The sequence below is a fragment of the Hippocampus zosterae genome, chromosome 10 (assembly GCF_025434085.1).
Source record: "Hippocampus zosterae strain Florida chromosome 10, ASM2543408v3, whole genome shotgun sequence".
Taxonomy (NCBI): Eukaryota; Metazoa; Chordata; class Actinopteri; order Syngnathiformes; family Syngnathidae; genus Hippocampus; species Hippocampus zosterae.
This window is the reverse complement of record NC_067460.1, coordinates 24,488,540-24,508,893: the sequence shown is the minus strand read 5'-3', so window position 1 is coordinate 24,508,893 and position 20,354 is coordinate 24,488,540. Positions and strand designations below refer to the sequence as shown.

The 20,354-nt window shown below is 60.7% G+C and overlaps 4 protein-coding genes across 4 annotated transcripts; 2 read left to right on the top strand and 2 right to left on the bottom strand.

Moving 5' to 3' along the window:
• The first annotated feature begins 1,261 nt into the window (after positions 1–1,261).
• LOC127608523 (neuronal tyrosine-phosphorylated phosphoinositide-3-kinase adapter 2-like) lies at positions 1,262–4,674 on the top strand. The gene is made up of 5 exons (XM_052077641.1): positions 1,262–1,835; positions 2,229–2,437; positions 2,510–3,115; positions 3,356–3,441; positions 3,515–4,674. Exons 2-5 carry the CDS (start codon positions 2,293–2,295, stop codon positions 3,674–3,676), a joined length of 999 nt encoding a protein of 332 aa, XP_051933601.1. The 5' UTR covers positions 1,262–1,835; positions 2,229–2,292; the 3' UTR covers positions 3,677–4,674.
• A 225-nt stretch (positions 4,675–4,899) lies between these two features.
• Positions 4,900–7,856, top strand: LOC127608412 (uncharacterized). Its single transcript, XM_052077421.1, has 7 exons — positions 4,900–5,028; positions 6,016–6,219; positions 6,309–6,403; positions 6,507–6,669; positions 6,752–6,925; positions 6,997–7,029; positions 7,206–7,856. Exons 2-7 carry the CDS (start codon positions 6,081–6,083, stop codon positions 7,835–7,837), a joined length of 1,236 nt encoding a protein of 411 aa, XP_051933381.1. The 5' UTR covers positions 4,900–5,028; positions 6,016–6,080; the 3' UTR covers positions 7,838–7,856.
• A 745-nt stretch (positions 7,857–8,601) lies between these two features.
• On the bottom strand, positions 8,602–15,922 carry ints4 (integrator complex subunit 4). The gene is made up of 23 exons (XM_052077419.1): positions 15,807–15,922; positions 14,656–14,850; positions 14,318–14,435; positions 14,017–14,220; positions 13,724–13,809; positions 13,581–13,631; positions 13,311–13,399; positions 13,110–13,230; positions 12,758–12,829; positions 12,249–12,423; positions 11,976–12,181; positions 11,627–11,769; positions 11,441–11,556; positions 11,225–11,358; positions 10,989–11,143; positions 10,702–10,795; positions 10,529–10,609; positions 10,325–10,455; positions 10,183–10,242; positions 9,955–10,114; positions 9,602–9,745; positions 9,411–9,531; positions 8,602–9,233 (listed from the first exon to the last, which is right to left on the bottom strand). Exons 1-23 carry the CDS (start codon positions 15,858–15,860, stop codon positions 9,043–9,045), a joined length of 2,901 nt encoding a protein of 966 aa, XP_051933379.1. The 5' UTR covers positions 15,861–15,922; the 3' UTR covers positions 8,602–9,042.
• Positions 15,923–16,604: 682 nt separating this feature from the next.
• mmp23bb (matrix metallopeptidase 23bb) lies at positions 16,605–19,529 on the bottom strand. Its single transcript, XM_052078735.1, has 8 exons — positions 19,384–19,529; positions 19,098–19,180; positions 18,868–19,001; positions 18,572–18,739; positions 18,340–18,504; positions 18,144–18,254; positions 17,945–18,074; positions 16,605–17,868 (listed from the first exon to the last, which is right to left on the bottom strand). The coding sequence occupies exons 1-8, from the start codon at positions 19,426–19,428 to the stop codon at positions 17,697–17,699; spliced, it is 1,008 nt and encodes a 335-aa protein (XP_051934695.1). The 5' UTR covers positions 19,429–19,529; the 3' UTR covers positions 16,605–17,696.
• Positions 19,530–20,354: the final 825 nt, after the last annotated feature.

Sequence of the window (20,354 nt, the reverse complement as noted above, 5' to 3'; positions counted from 1 at the left end):
TGGCGGGCCAGCCGCAAACAGCGGTGCAGGATAGAATTTTCATAGCCTTGAATCGAAGGTCATAAAAGGAAGAAAAAAGTTGGCTCCAAAATGACGGCAGACTTGAGGTCGACTCCGAGCAAAGCGCTCCGAGGCTTTTGCGGCGAGGGCAAAAGAAGACGGCCAGCTGACCTTCTCCGCTACAAGGCGAACCACTTTGACTCGCAGGACCGACCGGGAAAAAACTTGCGAAAGAGGTGAATATCCGTAAGGCCGCAGCCCAACATGCTCAGACGGCGGCTCGGGGCCTCTCCTGCCGCCCCCCCCCCTCCATCGGATGACCTCTCTCTCTCTCTCTCGCTGTCTGACACGTACCAAACGCAAAGGCAAAGGGCGGCAGCGCCTTCCCGCCGCAGGTGGGACCTCCTCAAAGTTTCCGATTCCAGGTTGGACCGGCTTCAACAAGGCCCCCCGTGAAGAGGAGGAGTCGAGCGAGCGGCGCGCAGCCGTCCGGTTGCCATGGTTTCAGCCCACCTCGCAAGGCGCGTGCGACGCTGCGCGCTCGCGAGAGGCGGGCCGCTTCGGACGGGAGCCGGATGGCGAGCGCCCGGCCAACCTGAGCGAGGACCCTCGGCGGAAGGGATGGAGGCGCCGCGCGCAACCGCAGCCGGCAGGTCATAAGGGGGGGCGGAGGAAGGACGGCCGCCGCGTGACCACTCTTGCGGTGAGCATCGGGCCGCTTCCGGCGCTCGCCGGGGGGGGCTCAGTTTTTCCTCTTTGATCTTTGCGGGAGAAATGTCCAGATGGAAGGATCCAGCATCGAGCGAGCTAGCTCTCTCTCTCGCTCTCTTTGTGTATAGAGAGGGAGAGAGAGACGCGCAGAGAATGAGCGTGACGTCACGGCGCTCCCCTGAGAGATGCCTCTGTTGCTAGGATACCGCAGGCTGCGCCATTCTTGCAGCCGATTTGGGAACGTTTGTGGCAAACGGCCCGACGGATGGACGGGAACGCCGCCCATACGTCGCCTTTCTCAAAACAGACGGCGGCGGCGGCTCGGTGAAGGAGAGCGTCCGTCTTTTTGGGGCGTGCGCCTCGGCCACCCGGGAGCAGACGCGGAGACGGTCACGAGTGCTTCCGAGGCCGCACGACGACGAGTCATTCTTTGCCGAGGAGAAGTCTCGGAGCCGGGAGTCTGCTCCGCGTCTGCGCGTCGAGACTGCGCGATTACTCGGCAACACGCGCGCCCTTTGAAGAGCTCAGCGAGGGCGGGCGAGGCGGGACGACTTTTGTTGGGTCGCTGAAGATTCCGGACGGAAGGGCTTTGAGGGAGCGTAACCCTGGCCGCGTGCCCTCGTTGCGTTTGGCGGCGGCCTTTGCGGTCGCACACCTGCCGCCGCTCTCCTCATCAAGGGAGACACCTGCCGTCAGTTTTGCGGACGGACGCCTTGTCGCTTCCTCGCTCGCGGACTCTTTGCTCTGCTCTCCCTCTCGGTCCCGTTGGTTGCGTAGGTACGGCCTTGTTTTCTGATTTGGGCTTTTTCTAGCGTGGCGTGAAGACGTCGTTTTCCGTCGGCATTCTCGCTTCTCCTTTTGACCGGCGCTTTATGTTGCCGCTTTGTCGGTGCGCAAAGCGTTTTTGCTCCGGAGACCTTGTTGGAGGTCGCTGATGCGCTTTTGACTCGCCCGACGGCCTTTTGCAACCAACCGACGTGGAGGAGCGCTGCCTTGGGGCCTACGAGCGCCTGGTCGTCCAGAAGGCTTCGGACATGGCCAGAGAGAGCGAGCGAGCGCCTTGGAAATGATGCCAACCGGGAGAAAAAACACCTGAAGAAACGTCAAGGGGGGGCCATCAAAAGGTGAGGTGCCAGCGGGCTTTGACTGGCCGCCAGCCGGGACTCTGGCGTACGTCTAGCGCGTGAGCGTCGGGCGCTGGCCTTTGGAAACAATGCTGGGCGATTCGCAAGGGCTTTTGGCGATTGCTTCCAAATCTCTCCCGCCGTGTTTTAGGCGCCGGGCGGCGGTTCTTTCGCTCCTGTTCTTTGGGCTTCCCAAACCTTTTTGGCTGAGTTCTTCTGTGGGCCGCCTCATTCGTTTCCTTTATTGTGTCGTCGTCTTTGCCGTGATTCCTGAACGCCGAACCGCCTCTGGCGGTTTGCCGCGCCGGTGACGGCCCGCAGGATTTGTCCGCAAAGCGCCGGCCTGCGGTCCGGGTTGACGTTGCCCCCGCGTGTTTCTCCCCGTTTGCCCAGGCCCGAGGAGGAGGAGGAGGCGTCGGGCGCGGGCGACGGGGCCCGCCGCGGCAAGCGTTTGCGAATGGCTTCGGCGGATCTCCCGCCCGCTCCCGGCCAGTCCCTCGACTCGATGGGCGGCGCCGACGAGGAGCGCAAGCGGCCGCCGCCCAAACCCAGGAGGGATCCCGGCACCAAACTCGGCGGCAGCACCGAGGCGCTCCACGAAGGTGAGCGCCGTCCCACGGCACCGCGTCTTTGTCCGTTCCCGCTCGCCGGATGCTTGTCTCGTGTGCCGGCAGGTCAGTCCCACCCGTGCGGCGAGGACCGGAGGAGGACGCCTCCGCCCAAACCCAAGCGCAACCCCGACACGCAGCTCAGCTCATCCCTGGACGAGCCCGAGTCGGTTTACGTCGAAATGGCCGCCAACGCGGCGGCGGCGGAAGGTGGGGCCGACCCGGACGAGTCGGTGTACGAGGAAATGAAATACTGGGACCGGCGCCCGCCCCCGCGCCACACCCCCCAGCCCTTTCCCAAGCTCCTGACGCACCGGCCGCCGCCGCCGCCGTCGCCGCTGGTCTTCCCGCCCGCGCGCTCGCCCAACTCGGACGAGTCGCCGCTGACCCCCGTGGACGTCGCTCGGCTGTCCGTGGCGGGCAAGAAGGTCAAAAGGGGCGAGGACCAAGAGGAGGCAGGCAACACGGCCCCTTCGGGTCGCTCCTCGGCGCCGCTTCCTTGCGGGCCGTGGGCGGAGCCGGACGACGCCTCGCCGCGCAGCCGGTCGGCGTGCCCCTCCCCCGTCGGCGCGGCCCGCTCTCGGACGCCTTTGAGGTTGAAGGGCCCACCCCCCTACGACGCCTTGATGGCCAGGCGAAGCGCGGCGACCGGCCCCCGGCGAGGCGCCGAAGGTACGACGTCGCCGTCGTCTTGTTTGCCAGGCGACGAGCTCGGGTACTCGCCACTTGACTTAACTTCTCGCCGCTAAAGTCGATTCTGTCAGTGGCGGTCACTCGCAGGAGGCGAGCGTGTTTTGGCGCCCCTTCATGATTGGCCAACGAGCGCCTCGACGGAAAGCGTTCCGGGAAGCCGCTCGGCGATCCCGACCTGACGCTGTTCTTGTCCTTGCTCTTGTCCTCATCCGAGCACAGAATTCAAGCGTTGCCATCCGCTCGGTCGCTCGTCGTCAGCGTCGGGGGCGCCAGGCTCGCCGCGGGACCATCCCGCCCTCAGCCAGGTAAGTCCGAAAGAACCCCCCTCCCTCCATCGCCGACGATTCCGGGCGATGACGCGCCATCCCTCCCTTCCAGTTGCCGTGGCTGTGCCGGGACGTCACCATGATGGAGACCATCGAGAAGAAACGAGTTTTGTGCGGCGAGATCAGGAGTCGCCGGCAGGCCGCCCTCCCCGCCGGGGTGAGCAAACAACCGCCGCCGTATCCGGCGGCCATCTTGTGGGACACCGCCATCTGAGCCGCCTCGGCGACCTGCTCCGGAATCCTCCCCGGAGAAGTGGCGGAAAGGCGCCGCCAAGGCCGGCCCGCCTCAAAAGAAGGCCCCCACCCTGGCGCAAAGGCCGACGTTTTGAAAGCCGGAGCACGAGCTCGGCCGAGGAGGCTTTTCGGCGGACCGGCCTCCTTTCAACGCGCGAGCCGGGAGGTGGTTTGCGGCCCGCTGCGTCGGCTCTTTTCGCAAGGCCCGACGCCAAGACGTTGACGGCTAGCGCGTCCGCGACCGGCCTTCGCTCTGCTGACGCAACAGTTTCAAACGAAGCGCACGTTGACCGACGCGCGCGAGCTCACCAATTGGCCGGACTCGGCTTCCGAACAAGCAGAGCGCCTTCGAGGGGAGACGATGGCCAAGAGAGAAACCGACACGTGTTTGCTGAGCATCGCTAACGGCAAGCGTTTGCTAGCGGAGGCCAACCCAGGCACCGTCCCGGGACGGAAATTGGGCCTGGGAATTTTGTTCGTTTTGTTGGTCGTCGCTGAATGTCGGGCGCCGGGCTCCAATTGTGAGTTTGGACTACAAGTCGTCGCTCCGACGCACAAAATATCACAAGATGTTTTTTTTTTTTCATTCAGGACCCCTTCCTGTTCATGAGGAATAAAGTATCGTGGTTGCTGTGCGTGTGTTTGAACTCGCATGATTGTGTGAGCGCAAGGTGTGTGTTTCGGGGGCTGGCATTTGGTGACGGCGATAACATTCAGCTCGAATTCGGGAGCTCGCCGACTCCATCGCGTGTGACGGCGAGCAATCGGGAGAGAATATTTCCTTCTCCGCCGCCGGAAGGACGCCTCGCCCATTTCCTTTCCCGAGTAGAGCGAGAGACGTCCGGCATTTGCCTCGCTTCTCGCGAGGCTGCCCTCTGCTGCCCTCTGCCGGGTAGAATGACACTTTGCGCCCCGTGACGTCGGCAGACCTTTCGCCGTCAGAAAGATGATTTACAATAAATTGATCTAGAAATGATTGAGCGCGACTTGTTAATACCAAGACTAACTCAAAAACAGAATATATAAACCTGAACTAATTTGAATGAACGAACGAACTCACCCGTGAAAGTGAAAATGCTGTCCGGGCCGGACGCGGACCGCGGACCAGACTTTGCGCTTAAGAAATGCTGAAGGGCTTTGAGTTTTGGGAGTTGGGATCGCGGCCGCGCTGTCGCGGTTGAGTTTGCGCACGCTGCGCGCGCATCAACGACGACGCGTTCCGGGCGCTTGCTGCTGCGCATGCGCCGTGGACACCATCTTCCTCCCCCCCCCCCACCCCGCCCCCTGTACGGCGAAATTTCCAGCAGAGCCGCGGACGTCGCCATTTTGTCGGTAAACAGGACGTTTTCATTCATCCTCTTGTTCATTTTTTTCGCCGTACGAACACTTACGACGCGCGGACACTCGCGGCCAAGCGCGGGCTCACGCGCCGCCCGGTCGCAAAACACCCGTTGAGTCGGCGGCTAGCGCGTTAGCCTGCGGCTCGCTAGCACGACGGGCGTCTTCGGGCTTCCCCGCGACGCGACGCGGGCGAACTCGCCGTTTCCACGGTGACCCATTGAACGTTCGTTCCATCTTCCCGCCGCCGATGAAGTATTGCCGTCTCCATGGCAACGTGGTGGTGGGTGGGGGGGCAAAACTTAATGTTTGAGTTCAGGCTAATAGGCTACAAAAGCTCGTCAAGGACGCCGATGATTGGCCGAGACGGAGCACGTGACCGGACATCGCTTGCGGGGGGTTGTTGTCATTGACCTAAAATGAGTTAGTTTGAAATGGATTTGCTGGAATGGGCTTGGTTTTTATGGCCTTTTTGGAAATCAATTCAAATAAACTCCATGACTGGATGCACGTGTGGGGATTTTGGCCAAAATGTCATTCTAAAAAAGTGCGATTACCCCGCCCCACCTAAAAAAGGAGGGTTGTTTTTTTGTTTGTTGGGCATTCAATTTGAGGTCCCGAATTGCTTTTGGAAATACTCTGGCAATAGCAGGTGGCGACGGGGGCGCTGTTGCACGTGGCATCACTCTCAGCCTTGGGGGGGGGGGGGTATTCTCAACTCAAGTGGGTTTCTCGAAAGCAACCGGCGCCGTCTACAAAGCGCCCCGCACGGAGCGAAAAGAATTTGTTACAAGCACAAACCGTCAAACGGCTCCACTTGTCTGTAGTTGCCGCAAGACTGTGACAAAGCGCTAGTGGAAGCTCCTCAAGTCACTTTGACAAGCGGTGGAGCGCCGCATGTTGGGTCTTCTTTGTTAGGGGGGGGGGCGCAAAATGTGGGCTGCGCCGGATGTGTACTTTGTATGCGCTCTTGTCTCTCAGGACCGGGAAGAGCCGGCTCAGGAGCGTGCTCGCGAGGAGGAGCGCAGACGAGCGGGGCCCCGGCCATGGCGACCTCCTGGCAGGACGAGGACGAGGACTTGAAGGCGGGGGGGGCCAAGGGCCTCGGCAACCGGCCCAGGTTCTCCTTCTCCGAGATCAAGATGCTGCTGCAGCAAGTCCGCAGGAACAGATACATCCTCCTCAGTGAGTTCCACCGCGAGCGTCGTCCGGCAGCGCCAATTTGCTCAAGTGGCGGTGGGGGGGTTTATTTTTTTCCAATCGTCGTCCTTCAGGGAAGTTTAATCACGGCGTGTCGGCGGAGGCCAAGAAACAAAAGTGGGCCGAGATCACCGATCAGATCAACGGTCTGGGACAGAACCACAGAGAGGTGAGCCACGTCAACATCCGCCGACGGCGTCTCTTTTGGGGGGGGCCTTCGCCTTGGGCAAACTTGGACCACCCCCCCCCCCTGCGGCCGTTTTGTGTCTCAGGTGCGGCAAATCATGAAGAAATGGGCGGACCTGAAATGCGACGGCAAGCGTCGGCTGGCCCTCCTGCGCGCTCCCAACGGCTCGGCGGGGAGGAGGAAGAGGAAGTCCCTGGACTCGGTGGAGAAGATGGTCCACGGCATCCTGCTGATGAGTCCCACGGGAGGTCAGGCGCCCGCCGCTCACTGACAAAAACAAACCAACAGTAGTCAAACGAGACCCAAAGTCTCTCGGCGGCGTCCTCGCAGACGTTCTCAGCGACGAGGATGACCAAGACCAAGGCTCCGAGTCCGCGGCGGCGGGCGGCAAGAAGGCCGACGGCTGCTACTCGTCCCTGGACGCCGCCAACAGCTCGCTCTCGCTTCCCGGGGGGCTTTGCCTGGACTTCTCGCCCCTCTCGTCGCCCGACAAGGAGCTGAGCGGTAGGGCCCGTTGCCGCCGCCTGCCTGGGAGGCCGCCGCCCTCCCACACGTGTGTTTCTGTGCCTTTGCAGGAGACCCCTTCCACTCGTCGGACGACGACGCGGGTGAGAGAGCCTTTTGCCGGCCGCCAGAATGGCTCCCCCGCGTTTGACGCCTTCCCGTCTGATTGATGGATGATTGTGAAGCTTGCAAGACTTCCTCAAAGAATCCAAGTGCAAAAATATGATGCAATCGCCCCGCCCCCTTTTTTTTAAATTTCTAAATTCTCTGTCTTTGGCAGAACCTTCCATGGACTGCGACGACAACTCCAGCTTCTCCGTCCAGTCGTCCTTCGCCCCGCCCAAGCTGGTCCACACGTACTCTCGACACAACCGCGGCGCCGTCAGCACCACCTCCAAGGAGGGCGACGCCGATTCGTCCGCCGCTTCGCCGCCGCCCTCCGACGGCGCCCTCGCCGCCGTCACCTCATCCTCGCCCTCGCTCCCGCCCGCCGCCAATGACTCGTCTGGGCCGGCGGCGCCCTCCTCTCCCTCGTCCGATCGCCGGCCCGAGCGCGCGGCGGAATCGGGGGGCGGGGGCGGCGGGGTGCGGGCCGACCCGCTGCCGGCCGGCCGGACGGCGCCGTCGGGCTTGGCGCAGCTGGCGTGCCACAGCGTGCAGCAGCAGCGCGCCAGTCGTCAGCTGTTGGCCTCGGTGTCGCGCTCGCTGGAGACGCTGGCGCAGTCGCTGCAGCTGCTGGTGGAGAGCCAGCAGGAGTTTGTCAACGAGTCGCTGACGCTGCAGCGGGAGACGCTGGGCGTGCTCAAGACCTTCTCGGGCGCCGCGCTGGCCGTGCTGAGAGACGCCAAGGCGCAAGGCCCCGCCCTCAGGCCCGACAAGATGGACGCCGGCGCCTCGGGTCGCGCCACATGAGCCCGTGGCTGTCTCCCCCCCCCCCATCTCCTCGCAAACATTTGCCAAGGAGGCCCGGGCTCTGTCAGGTGCCCCCAAATCCAAGTTGAATCGATCGGAAAGAGACCCCAACGAGCTCTGAAACGTGTTTTTAGCATCCGATTTCCCAGGGAGGATTTCTTTGGTTCCACAGAAGGCCAAAATAAGCTTGGCGGCTTTGGCTAAACAATTGCTCTGTGCCCCCGATCTTCCTGGACCAGTGCCGCGACCAAAGTTCCATTTCAATGGCCCAGCTAACGGAAGAAGGCTTCTGGGAATTCGCCAAAGCGCTGCCCGCACGTCACGTCAAGCGGCCATTAGCGCTGGCGTTTTTCACAAAAAACATTGATCACAAAGACGTGAACCCGAATGAGGTGGTCCTCCGGGGCCTCATTTTAACAAATGTTCACAGGTTTGTAATTTGCGAGGCGCACAAGACAATAAATTGGTACCTCTCCGCAAAAGGCACAAAGTCTTGTTTTGTCAAGTGAAACGCGGCTTCGCTTGGGTGCTCCTGCCAGTTCCTCTGCAATATCATGCTTGAGAAAATCATGGTGTGATCGCTTCCTTTCCTAGAAGGGAACACATTCAAGTTTGCACGTGACCATTTCACGGTGCTCCTTCTACTGTTCCCTTGGTGGCCACCGGCATGCACTGATCAAAACAAGAAAACGCTTCTTCTTTTCCTCCTCTGACTCACTATGCTGCAGAGGAACTCTCAACACCCTGAGTCATACACACACACACATGTTGAGCGTTTTTATTTTTGTCCAAAAACAAATGCAAATAAACACGAGATTGGTGGCTAACTAAGGATCGATTCTGCAAATGTTGAACGGGAAGTTTGTGTCGTCTGTCTAGCTGTGCTGCGCCACCACTCGGCTTGAAACATTTGTTGCTTCTTGAAATGAGCAAATGCCAAACGTTAGCCCATCCGTGGCGCTTTCCACGATGCGTTGTTCTTCAGCTTGGAGCTGGGCAGCTGGTTGTTATCGAGTGCGGCAGCAGGAGCACAAGCGCGTCCAAATGGTTTCTCCAAATGGATGACCTCTGCAAATAAAGCCACGAGGTCATCGTTACGCGCCTCATAGGACCACAGATTTCGAGAGCGCGCGTGACAATGAAGGCGACGACGAGGGCGTCGATCCTTGCACACCGCCGGTCCTTTGCCATTGCTATTGTTAGCATTAGCGCCTGGCAGGCTTGGGCATGATGAAGACTTTGACGGGGTCGCTGAAGGCGATGGTTCCCTCCACGGCGCTCTCCGCCGGCGGGAGGCCGTCCAGGCTGTCGCTCCACGCCAGCTTGGAGTCGCCCGCAGAAGAGGAGCAGGAGGAGCTGTAGGCCAGCAGGAGGCGCACCTCCACCTGAGAAGGCTCTGAGACAGACAGACGGGGAGAGCGTCACGCCTTTCAAGCTTCTGACGGACCGATGTCGTCGTGGTCGAGGAGCCCGACGGGCGAAATTGCTTTGCGACAGAAAGGAAACCACTCGACGAGCGTTTGAAAGGAGGCCGGGCCGGATGCGAACGGCTCCGAGCGAGAGCGCGTCTCACCTGTCCAGGCGCCGTGCGACAAGTAGACCTGCGTGATGAGCCTGTGCCGCTGCGGTCCCGGCTTGCGGAAGTCCCCCGGCTTGGGGTGGATCACGTGACTCTGGCCGTCGGGATAAAGAACCTGCGGGGCGACGTTGGCTCCATTTTGGGCCAGAACCTCCCGCGTGACACTTTTTCTGTTTTTTTTTTACCTCCACTTTGACAGAGTTGTGGGGGTCGCGGACGTGCTCCAGAGTAGCGTCGACGTCCAGCGCCACCACCAGGCCGGACGTGAACTTGAGCGGGTTGTCCGACTCTCCCGTGGGCTCGATGATGTTGGCCGTGGCTCGATGGATCTGCGCAAAACAGTCGGGCCCGTCAGGCTGTGACCCCCCCCCCGCGGCCCACCCCAATAGCGTTTGTGGAGTTCCAAGCTTCACTTCTCCCGCGTGGACGCACGGCGAGAGCAAAAGCAATCCGTTTCATTCACTGGGGTGTGATCCGCCTTGTCCTTTTGAAAATGGCGAGTTAGGCGGCAAAGGCGATGGTTGGAAAAGGCCGGCACCTGAGGCGGGAGGCTGAGCTGCAGCGGGGCGCTCCGCCTCAGCGACGTCTCCAGGATCCGGAGCAGCTCCGACGGCTTGCGGGACGCCGGCCGCGCCGCCGCCTCGGCCAGCTTGCCGGCGAAGGCGTCCTGGAGGAGCGGGAGCTCGGCCGCAAACAGCCTGCGCGGGACGGGAAGGGGGGGGTCTGGTCAAGGCTCGGCGCTCGCGGACGCCGGCGGAAAACGCACCTGTGGAAGCCGTCCAGCTCCTGCAGGAACTTTTCGCAGGCGCCCACGACGACATCCTGCCTGCGGACGGCAAAGACAAAAAGCCGACAAGGACGTTTTCCTTCGGCGCGGCAAAACGCTTTGACCCGCGCTCCCGACTGACCCGCGTGCGCTGCGCGCGCCGAGAAGCAGCTGCAGCGCTTTGGCCTGCAGCCGCACGTGATGGATGACGGCCACCTGGCCGCTCTCCAGACCGCTGTACATGAACTCCAGCTTGTAGCTCTCCTCCACAACCTGCAACGCGCACACGCGCACGTGAGCGGCGCTAACAAAAAAAAAGCGTCGGCTATCTCGGCTGCTCGGCGACCTGTCGGCTGGCCGCCAGCGCCGTGCCGCTGCGCTCGGGGCAGAGCGGCACCGGCGTGTTCCACAGCTTCTCGTGCAGAGCCTGAAGGAAAAACAGAGGGCGCACGCGCAAGGTCAGGGCTTGTTTGGGGGCTTTTGGCCAGGCGGGCTGAAGCAATCTCGTCGTGGGGCCACCTTGAGGAGGAGAAGCTGGCAGCGCAGGTACGTGGCACAGAAGTCGGCGGCTCCGGCGAGTTCCGTCTGCAGCTGGCCCAGCCTCTCCAAGTCACTGACACACACACACACGTTCCATTATCCGAGCGAGAGAAGGGCCCACGTGGTCATGTCAGATCAGCCTAAACAGGTCAGACCACTTGTGAGGGATAAACTCGCCCCACTCAAACTAAGTCGCCAAGTTAAGGCCTCTGCCTGCCAAACTTAAGTCACGCCCACTTTTACCAAGTCAGTGTGTGTGTGTGTACCGGATGGTGAAGATGAGCAGGTCCTGAGCTGCGGGCGCTTCCAGGTTCTGGATGGTGCTGACGCGGTCCAGACTTTGCCGCAGGAAGAGGCGGGCCGACTCCACGCCCGGACAGTCGGCCGAGTCCAAAGCCTGGACCTGCTTCCTGCCCGGCAGCTGAAAGGGCAAAAGCAAAAAGGACTCGGGTGGGCCGGCGGGGAAAGCCGGCCCGTCGATTCGCGTCGGTGGGCTTCTGACCGGCAGAGGCGGGACCAGGTGTGACAGGCTGTCCCTGAGGTAAGCGTAGTGTCTGAAGGTGTGGTCCGAGAAGAGCGCCGGCATGGTGCCGCACGACTTGGCCGCGTTGAACACCAACACCAGAACGGCGATGTCTGCCGTGGCGGTCAAAGTCAACAACAACGGCACCGACGGCGACGACCACGCCCACGACGATGACGATGACGAGGAGGATACAGGCCGGGTCGTCCATGTCGGGTTCCGGCGTGTCAAAGTAAGGGTGCGTGCTGAGCAGTTCCGGGACCAGCGGCAACACCAGCATCGGGTGGCGCCAACCCAAAAACTTCAGACACCTGCGGCGAGAAATAGAAAAGGTTTGGATGGCTCCTTTGAACGCGCGCGGGCCAACGTCGGCAGTCTCACTTCCACACGGAGTTGCGGTCGGCGGGATACTTGTTGAGGTTCTTGAGCAGCTCCAGCAGGGCCAGCTGGATGCACTCCTTGGTGGACACGTTGGTGTAGCACAGCAGCTCGTGCAAAGCCTCTCGGATGTCGCGAGACGAGTCCTGAAAACGAGCAAGCGCTCCTTTGCCAATAGCTCGCACAACGGACGTCTGAACTCTCGTCAAGAGCGCGCACGAGCGAAAAGCGTTTGCCCGCACGGCACGGCCAGCTCCTTTTGCTCCAATCGGCCCAAGAAAGTACAAAGCGGCCGGGCCGCAGCGCAGAGCCCGGCCGGAAGGAGGCGACGTTCAGGCGTTGGGGCGGCTACCTCCAGCACGGCCAGCACCGTGTCCAGCTGGTCCTCCCTGAGCGTGATGTGCGTGGAGATCTCTCGCAGCACGCGGATGGACTGCAGCCGCACCTCCTCGATCTCGTCGTTGAACATGTCCACCAGGAAGTCCAGGCACTTCTCGGCGAAGCCGGACGACGAGCCGGCCAGCCGGCACAGGGCCTCCACGGCGGCGATGCGCACTTCTGCGGACAGCTTTTTGGGTCAGGTCTTTTAGGCGGTTGGGAAGTGGGGGGGGAGGGCGACGCCTACCGAACATCTCGTCCTCCAGGCCGTGGACGAAGGCTCCGCAGGCTCCCGAGGCGATCAGGTTGACCGTGTTGGTGTCCACCTTCTCCTTGGGGGCGTCGTCGGCCCACTTCCTGCCGGATGAGAACTCGCCCGAAGTGAAGAGCTCTTTGGCGCGCTCGTGGGCCGTGCGCTTACGCTAAAAAACAAATTCCACTCCATTTTTTGGGCTGCTTTTTTTGCCCGCTCTCTTCTTCAGAATTCACCGGCTGCCATTGACGGCCACGGACGTCCAATGAGCTTGAGGTCCCGTGCCGCAATTCTTTTTCCCCCATGCTTGAGTTGCTTTCCAATTGAGGGATTTGGAAAAGGAGCTTTCCTCCCTTTGCAAGTGATCGGCGGGTCGGCTCTGCGGAGACCCAACGGACCGCGGGCGCAATTGTGGCCGGCCGCGGCGCACCAATCTATTTTGCCTATTTTTCAATCATATGAATGAATTCTCTTTAATTTTATCTATTTTGGCGTCCACTCACCCGCAGGTCAGACATCAGCTTCTTGTCCAGTGTCTGCTCCAGGAAGTGGGGACTGACCTGCGACATGGAGCCCTGCCCAGCAACAAACAAAAGTCAGGAGGGGGGCGGGGGGGACGAGGACCACCGCGCCTACCTGCGGCCTTTCACATCGGCAAAGGCATTCTTTGCGCATGACTACGGTTGCGCTTTTGCCGATGAAAAGGGCCGTGACAAAGAAAAAAAAAGAAAAGCAGATAGAGCATCACGTGAAGCTAATCCATGATCAAAGTTCCCGACGAGTCCCTTGAGGAACCGTCTCGGAATTGAAAATTGTCCAAACAAGGAAATAAAAAGGAGGAGGCGGCCGCCTCACCAGCGTTTTGGCGGCCTGCACGCGCACCATCCAGGAGCCGTCGCTGACCATGTGGCTGATCTTCCCGAAGGCGTCGTCCACCAGGCGGATCTCCTCGTTGGACGAGGGGATGGGCACGATGCTGACGGCAAGGAGAACGCGTCAGCCAGCGAGTCCACGTGAGAACGGACAACGGCGCCGGCAAAGGCGGCTTTTACCGACCTGTCGGGATACAAGACGCTCAGCACCCAAACCATCTGAACGGCGGCGGAGCGAACCTGCTCGTAGTCGTCCGCCAGCAGCCGGCAGGCCTGCGCGCAGCGACGCCCGCAAATTTCAAGTCCCGCGAGAGCAAAGAGGAATTTCCGAAAAGACAACAGCAATCATGACATAAGAGCCAAAAGCCTTTGGACGGCTGGATTGGCTTCTCTTTTTTTTGGGGGGGGGGGGGGGGGGGTTGTGCTGGCCTACGAGGGGCCCACCCGGTCTCACCTGCTCGTAAATGGCCTGCTGAATCTTGGTTCCCCGCTCGTGCAGCTGCAGCTGGAAGAGACGCGGGCACGCAAGACAAGAGTCAGGCCCCCGCTGGCGGCGCGGCGCAACTGCGGCCGAGGCCGGCGCGAGCTGCCGCCTACCATGGCCTTGAGGGCCGCCGTGCGCACTCTGGGGTCCTGATCTCCAAAGAAGTCGCTGATGACCGTCGCCGCGTCTCGGGCGCCCCCTGAGCAAACAAAGGGCTTCGTCAAGCCAGTCTTTTCCGTCGCTCCGTACCAGCGCACGGCGGGCATCTCCGTTCTTTCCGTGACCACGCCGGCAACCGCAAACGTCAACCGAGCTGCCACGGCAATTTGCCCCGCGACCAGTCGTTCTATACCAGAGTTCCCCCGTTTATCTTGGCGCCGTGTCAGACGGTCAAGTGCCGACCCACCGGCGGCCGTGCCGAGAGCCTCGCCGTCCGGCGCGCCCACGCGTCCCAGCAGCTGCAGACATTTGGTCCTCACGCCGAAGGAGGCGTCCGACAGATGCTCGCGGGCCACCTCCGCCAGCCGCCGCCCCGCCGACGGATTCTGCGGAAGCTGAGCGCCCACCGTCAGGAGGCTGTCCAGAAGCTGCGCCAGAACCTGATGGGACTCTGACACACACACACACACACATACACACGCGAGCGTGGGCGTGGCAAGGAGGCGGCGATTCGGACGCATGGAAGGCGGCGACCGAGCGGTTCTCACTCTCGTTGGCCACGGCGGTGACGAGGTCCTCCACGATGCAGTCGGGACTGAAGCCCGGCGTGGTGGACAGGACGCCCAGCAGGGACGCGATTTTCAGCCGCACAGAGTTATCCGCTTCCTGCGGACGCAAACAAAAGCTTTTATTGCCTTTATCGCTGGGGGGCCCCACCGCTCTGGATTTTTGGGGAGGGCCGCATGTGGTGGCTGAATAAAATCCCCAGAACGGATGTGGAGCCATTACTGCTCCATTTTTTTTCTTTCTTTGAAGAGCATGTCAGGAAGAGAAGTGAAGAACGGCGACAGGAAGTGACATCGCCATGGCGACATGGTGCCGGTACCTTGTAGTAGTGTTCCAGGAGGATCCTGAGCACGCCCTCCACGCTCTCGGCCTCCACGGGTTTGCGGGCGAAGCGCAGCAGGAAGTGCAAAGCGTCGGTGGCATTGGCCGCCTTGCATAGATCCACGTGAAGAGCCGCCGACTTGCTGGGCTTGCACAGACGAAGCTTCTTGGACGCGACTTCTTCGGCGGGAACCTGCGGCGACCACACGGAGCCCGACGCGTTGAGCCACGGCTTACGTTTGTTCCGCCGTGGCGCCGGCGACGTCAAAACACTCGGACGTCAGATCGCCTTTCCCCATTGCAACGAAACGCCAATCGCCCGTTGGCTCTCAAAAACACACAAACTCTGAAAACCCAAATACGGTGCAACTGCAATCAAGGATGATGACGCTAGCGTGCTCGCCTCACTTGGGCTTCACTGTTCTTCAGCTCATCTCAGTTCATCGCTGCGGCGCTAACGTCGCTCTTTCTTTGCGAAGGGTTACGACAACGTGTGCTGGTGAATGGGCAACATTGCTGTTGCTGTTGGGATATCCATGGCACGCTTCGACCACATCTGTCTGCGTGACTGTCCGTGTCTTATGTTATGTGTCGTGTTTACTATTTGACTTTATGTTAACTGCGCTTGGTTACAGCTGCCGCTGTTGTGAAAGCGCTACAGAAATCTGCATGTATTGTTACTGCTTGGTGCTTTCTACCGCTTTTATTATCGATTCGTCTTACTGTTTATTGCGTATGTTAAATCGCTCCATGTACAGCACTTTGTATGCAGCGATGGCTGTTTGAAAGTGCTCCACAAATACTCTTGACTTGACTTGTCTTGTATCTCTGAAATAGATCGAAACCACGGCACCGGTAATTGGATCGCGCTTTGGACCGCGACGTGTCAGAAACGGGTGCATTTTCGCCGCTTTTAAAAGAATCGGAGCTTTCTTCAGAGTTTTGATACTGTGTCAATGCAATGGTGTTGAACACATCTGTGGGAGAATGTTTTCTTTTCCTCGGGGGAATGCTGGGCCATGGTTAGCAACGCCGCTTAGCCGTGAGCTCACTTAGCCGGTTAGCAGCCGCGGCCGCCCATTTTCTTCGCGGCGAGCGCTCAAACGTTCATCGAACCGGCGCCCGAGCGCGATTTCGAGCGAGTCCCACCTGGACGACTCTGGAGAATTCCTCATAGACCCTCTTTTTCAAATGCGCCGCCATGTCGGCAAAACAACAACCGGGAGCGCTGCCGCCGCGTCTTCCGTAGCTACGGCGAGCGAAGCAAAACGCGATTCCAAAACCACCGCTGGACAAAGGCGATGTTTCATTGGCTTGAAACGTTCACCTTCACATCGCTCTTCTTCATGGGCAACATTTGGTGGGACATAGCGCCTATCAGTGGACAGGAGGGACGTAGCACTCAATAGGCCTCACCGATTACAATAATCGAGAGAGAGTTTTTTTATTTTTATTTTGGTGGGCAGGGGGGCTCGAGAAGGTAACATGCAAGCCCACCCCGCTCCGCGTATGTGTCACGGGCCCGCGTCGAAGGCTTTGAAGACACTTTGGGCGGATTCCACTGAGACGGCAACGCGTGAAAGTTGAAATCGCCATCCTGCGCCACGTCCTCCAATTCGAAATATTTTTGGATGGGCCGAAATGGCGAGATTTGGAACTGTCGCATTTCTGACCGACTTGCCGCCCTTCAAATAAGTTTGAAATAAAGTGAACGCTTTTTGTTTTTTTTCTTGTTAGTTTCTTGGACAAGAGCGACCACTTCTTGGCGACACTTTGACCCGCACTTGCGAAATGAGCAATTTGCTCCAATGTCGGGATTCATCAAGTCGGGATTCATTGGTGCGAAGACACCGACCACAACGGTGAGCAAAGGGATTCGTGTCACGTCCTGCTGTCACGTTGCGAGGTGGTGGCGGACCCCAAAAAACAGGCAGCAGCGGGGTGTAATTGAAGAATTGTATTTAAAACAAAGAAAACTAAATCTAAAACATAACGATGAACTAAACATGCCAGAAACCAATGTGTGTTGCAAACAGCAACACACATGACAGTGGCGAGAGGCAACTATGAGCCGACCCCGAGCGTTGGGGGCGGTAGTCCTTTTCTACAACTCATAATTAACTAAAGGCAAACGGGTGTGCGGCTGCCAGGGGAGCCCTACAGTGCCACCTGGTGGTCGCACACACACAATCATGACAGCTGCACTTAAGCTTTGACAAATGTCATCCAGTCTTTCCATCGGGAAAGGATCGCGTCGCGTCGACAACATTCCTCGGAAGTCGCAATGCGGCTGAGGGCTCAGCAACGATTGGAAGGGGCCCGCGGGCTCCTCGGGTGCTCTTTGGGGGCCACCCGTCACGGATGACACATTGGACATTTCGTCTTGATTTGTGACTTTTGTTCAACTCAGAATGGGGTTGGGGGGGGGGTAGTGAGTGCACACAGAAAGAAAGCCGCCATGTCGCCACGGTAACACTGGCCATCGCCTCGACGATTATTATTCACCAGCGTTGTTGATCTTGGTGCGTACTTGTCAGTTATTCCTAATGAAAGTTTCTCAGGCGGCCAGCAGATTTTTCCACGGCAACCAAATGTTTGCCAGCCGCCCGCCGAGACGGGAAAAGACGTCAAGCGGCTGACGTTAGCTGGCCAAGTGTCAAGTTCAAAGGGCGCCGCCTTAGCATAGCCTGCGTGCTAACGAGCGGTCCCGCACTGGGCAAAAACCTTTGAGTTGAAATGAAGCGGCAGCGTCCAACTGAAGCACGCTCCAGCGGTTCGAGCCGGAGCGTCCTAAAATCAACCGGCTACTATTTGAACACCCCAGCCAGAAAAAAAGGGGAAGAAAGACCCCCATTTCAAAGCGACCTCAACAGATGTGCCCTCCAAGTTCTCCAAGACCACTTCCGGACGCGCAAAATATTGAGCCTTCTTAAAAAGTCAGCCAGCTAGTCTGAAATGTGCCCTAAAAGTCAGGCAAATACTGCGCTACGCTACAGCTCCAAGAGTTGCTTCTCTCGTCGTCATCAATCGTCGTCCTCGTCACGGGTCCCGGAGGCGGACGCTCCAGGAGTCGGCGGCGGGGCCGCGGCCGCCCAGGCGGCAGGTGTAGACGCCCTCGTTGAACTCGTTGGCCAGGATGCGGAGGTCGCCGCCTTTCAGCGCGACGTGTCCCGGGACGGACGCCGCGATGCGCTCGCCGTCTTTGTACCAGCTGAGGACGCAAGGGCACGGCTCCCATTTGGAGCGGAAAACTCGCCGAAGGCCCGGACGGAGGCGGCTGGGCTGACCTGACTTTGGGTGGCCGTCTTGCTTTTGGCTTCTTGGGGCTGCAGCGGAAGGCCAGCACCTTCCCTCGCGGGACCACCTTCACCCTGATGCCGGCGGGCGGCGTCGGCGTGGCGACGACCTCCGGGGGCTCTGGGGAGGGTCGGGGCGGCTCGTGAGGACGCGAGGGGGTGCCGGCGGGGGACGCCCATCCAGACTCACCCGAGCACGGGCGGCAGCGGCGCGGGCAGGTCCTCTTCATCGGGCCTTTGCGCCGCTCGCACGGGCCCGAGCCCGCCCGGCGCTCGCACGCCCGCTTCTTGTCCACGCAGCCTGAGCGCACCAGCAAAACGGACTTGGTGACGCGCGCAAACACGCGCGCCGGCGGGCGCGAGCCAGCCTCGGCGGTCTGACCGACCGTAGAGCCTCCGTATGGCCCGGACGTCATCGCGCCCGACGTCCCTCTGGCCCGTGCTGGTGGCGTTGGGGTGCATGAGGGCGCGCGGGTCGGCCGAGTGGCGCAGGCCCAGCGCGTGGCCGATCTCGTGGGCCGCCGCCTGCACCAGGTCGTTGAGCCACGCGCCTGCGCGCGGAAGCCGAGGTGGGCGAGGGGGCGGGGGGGGGGGGGTGGCGGTATGGGGGGGGCGTACCTCGTCTCCAGCTGAACCTGGACCTCCCGACGATCCACAGCTCGTCCTTGTCGAAGTGGATCTCGCCGCGCGGCGGCAGGAAGGCGTGGGCCAGCTCGCCGTTGACCCCGTCGAAACACGGATGGAGAAGCGATGGGCCGCAGTCCGAGTGGTTTAAGGAGTAGAAGCCTTGCGCGCGCGCACACAAACGCGCACAGCTTTGCACGTGCCGGTTGGGACGCCGCCTCACGCTCTCTCGCTCGCACACGCACACACGCACGCGCAACACAGGCAGGCAACACTTGCGCGCGCCGTACCGATGGTGATGTCGGCGTCGCGCTGGCGGACTTCGGTGAAGCTGAGCGGCGACACGTCGCTCCACTTGGAGAAGGCCGCGCCGAGCGCCTCCCGAGTGGCGTTCACGCTCAGCGTGTCGGGGAACGACTCCAACCTGCTGACGCAGGCGCAGGCGCAGGCGCAGGCGCGGGACGAAACGGGGGTCAGCGCACGCGCGCGCGCGTCGGCTTCTCCACGCGGCCGGCGTCACCTGTACGTGATGTTGGCGTGCGTCCACTTGCGTCCGAGCTTGCCGACGTGGCGGCGCGACGAGGACGCGCTCGCGCCGAACACCTGCAACGACCGCCGCCGTCATCGTCGGCGAGTTCCTCCGCTGGCCGCTAGAGGCCGCCGTTAGCCAAGTGGCTCGATCGCACGCGCGCACGGCCACGTCATCGATGCCGCTCGCGTCGCGCCGAGTCTCAAGTCACGCGCGCTCATCCGAGCCACTTGGCGAGACGGACGGAAGAAACGGAACGTAGACGCGGGCCGCTGACCTGCGACATCGCCATGATCGCCGTCAGCGCCACCGGGACCTCCATGACGTCACCGAAGCGGGCAGATGACGCGGCGCCGTCTCTCGGTCGGACGTCGGCTGAAGTTCCGCGCGCGCGAGAGCCGAGCCGAGTTCCGAGGCGTGCCGGGGGAGGGGGCCGGGGGGCGGTTCGGGGGCGGCGCCGGCTCAGGTGAGGGCCCCGACTTAACGCTTTCACTTCAACTCTTCAACTCTTCGAGGGCGAAACTCGTCTCCACGTCATTACTAAAACGGAGGCGGCCAGGGGTCCCGATTGTCTTGCTGCCTGCGCGCCCACAAAGTCCTCCTCCGAAAGCAAAAGTCCATCTTTCAGCGCCAAGTGGACCCCCGGCGCCGTTTGATGGAGACAAATGTTCGCAAAGGGCACCGACGCAAGTTTCGGAAACAAAAAAATCAGGACCAGGGATGACTTGGACTCAGGAAGACTCCTTTTATTGAGCAGCACACAAACTTTCTTCCATGAGAACGGCAAAGACATTGGTTTCCGCCGGCGGGGAACCGTCCCAAGTCCCCCCCCCCCCACTCTCGTCTTGACGGTGGTGCGCAAAAACACCACCGTCGCTTTTTGCTCTTGCGGGAAAACGGCGGCCCTACGGCAGAGTCGCCTGTGTCGCCAAGCGCTAAAGACGCCTTTTGTGCTCGAAGCCCCCCAGAAAAAATGAATAATTGTGCATTTGGAAAAGGGGAGAAAGACGCTATCGCGTCAGGAGCACTTTGATCAAGCGCGCCGCGACGCTTGGGACCTTTCAAAGATGGCAAAAGCGGACTTTGGAACTTTGTTGATTGCATTCCCAATTGCGGCACCGGCGAAGGGTGACGCTCCGCCGCTGGAGGCCGCACGACAACGCAACCGGTGGAAATGAACCTTGGCAACGTCTCGGCGGGCGTCAACGGCGACAACTCCCGAGCGAGCTTTGATGAGATGGAGGGGCC

What these genes read in the sequence shown, in the direction of transcription:
- mmp23bb (XM_052078735.1), bottom strand. Translation starts at nt 19,428, where the DNA reads ATGGAGGTCCCGGTGGCGCTGACGGCGATCATGGCGATGTCGCAG. An exon ending in CACGCCAACATCACGTACAG is followed by an intron (nt 19,002 to 19,097) that starts GTGACGCCGGCC and finishes CTGCGTCAGCAG; the next exon opens with GTTGGAGTCGTTCCCCGACA. An exon ending in CCGCTGCCGCCCGTGCTCGG is followed by an intron (nt 18,075 to 18,143) that starts GTGAGTCTGGAT and finishes GACCCTCCCCAG; the next exon opens with AGCCCCCGGAGGTCGTCGCC.
- ints4 (XM_052077419.1), bottom strand. Translation starts at nt 15,860, where the DNA reads ATGGCGGCGCATTTGAAAAAGAGGGTCTATGAGGAATTCTCCAGAGTC. An exon ending in AATTCTCCAGAGTCGTCCAG is followed by an intron (nt 14,851 to 15,806) that starts GTGGGACTCGCT and finishes TGGTCGCCGCAG; the next exon opens with GTTCCCGCCGAAGAAGTCGC. An exon ending in CGGCGGCCCTCAAGGCCATG is followed by an intron (nt 13,632 to 13,723) that starts GTAGGCGGCAGC and finishes CGTCTCTTCCAG; the next exon opens with CTGCAGCTGCACGAGCGGGG.
- LOC127608412 (XM_052077421.1), top strand. Translation starts at nt 6,081, where the DNA reads ATGGCGACCTCCTGGCAGGACGAGGACGAGGACTTGAAGGCGGGGGGG. An exon ending in TGGGACAGAACCACAGAGAG is followed by an intron (nt 6,404 to 6,506) that starts GTGAGCCACGTC and finishes TTTGTGTCTCAG; the next exon opens with GTGCGGCAAATCATGAAGAA. An exon ending in CTCGTCGGACGACGACGCGG is followed by an intron (nt 7,030 to 7,205) that starts GTGAGAGAGCCT and finishes TGTCTTTGGCAG; the next exon opens with AACCTTCCATGGACTGCGAC.
- LOC127608523 (XM_052077641.1), top strand. Translation starts at nt 2,293, where the DNA reads ATGGCTTCGGCGGATCTCCCGCCCGCTCCCGGCCAGTCCCTCGACTCG. An exon ending in CACCGAGGCGCTCCACGAAG is followed by an intron (nt 2,438 to 2,509) that starts GTGAGCGCCGTC and finishes GTGTGCCGGCAG; the next exon opens with GTCAGTCCCACCCGTGCGGC. An exon ending in ACCATCCCGCCCTCAGCCAG is followed by an intron (nt 3,442 to 3,514) that starts GTAAGTCCGAAA and finishes CCTCCCTTCCAG; the next exon opens with TTGCCGTGGCTGTGCCGGGA.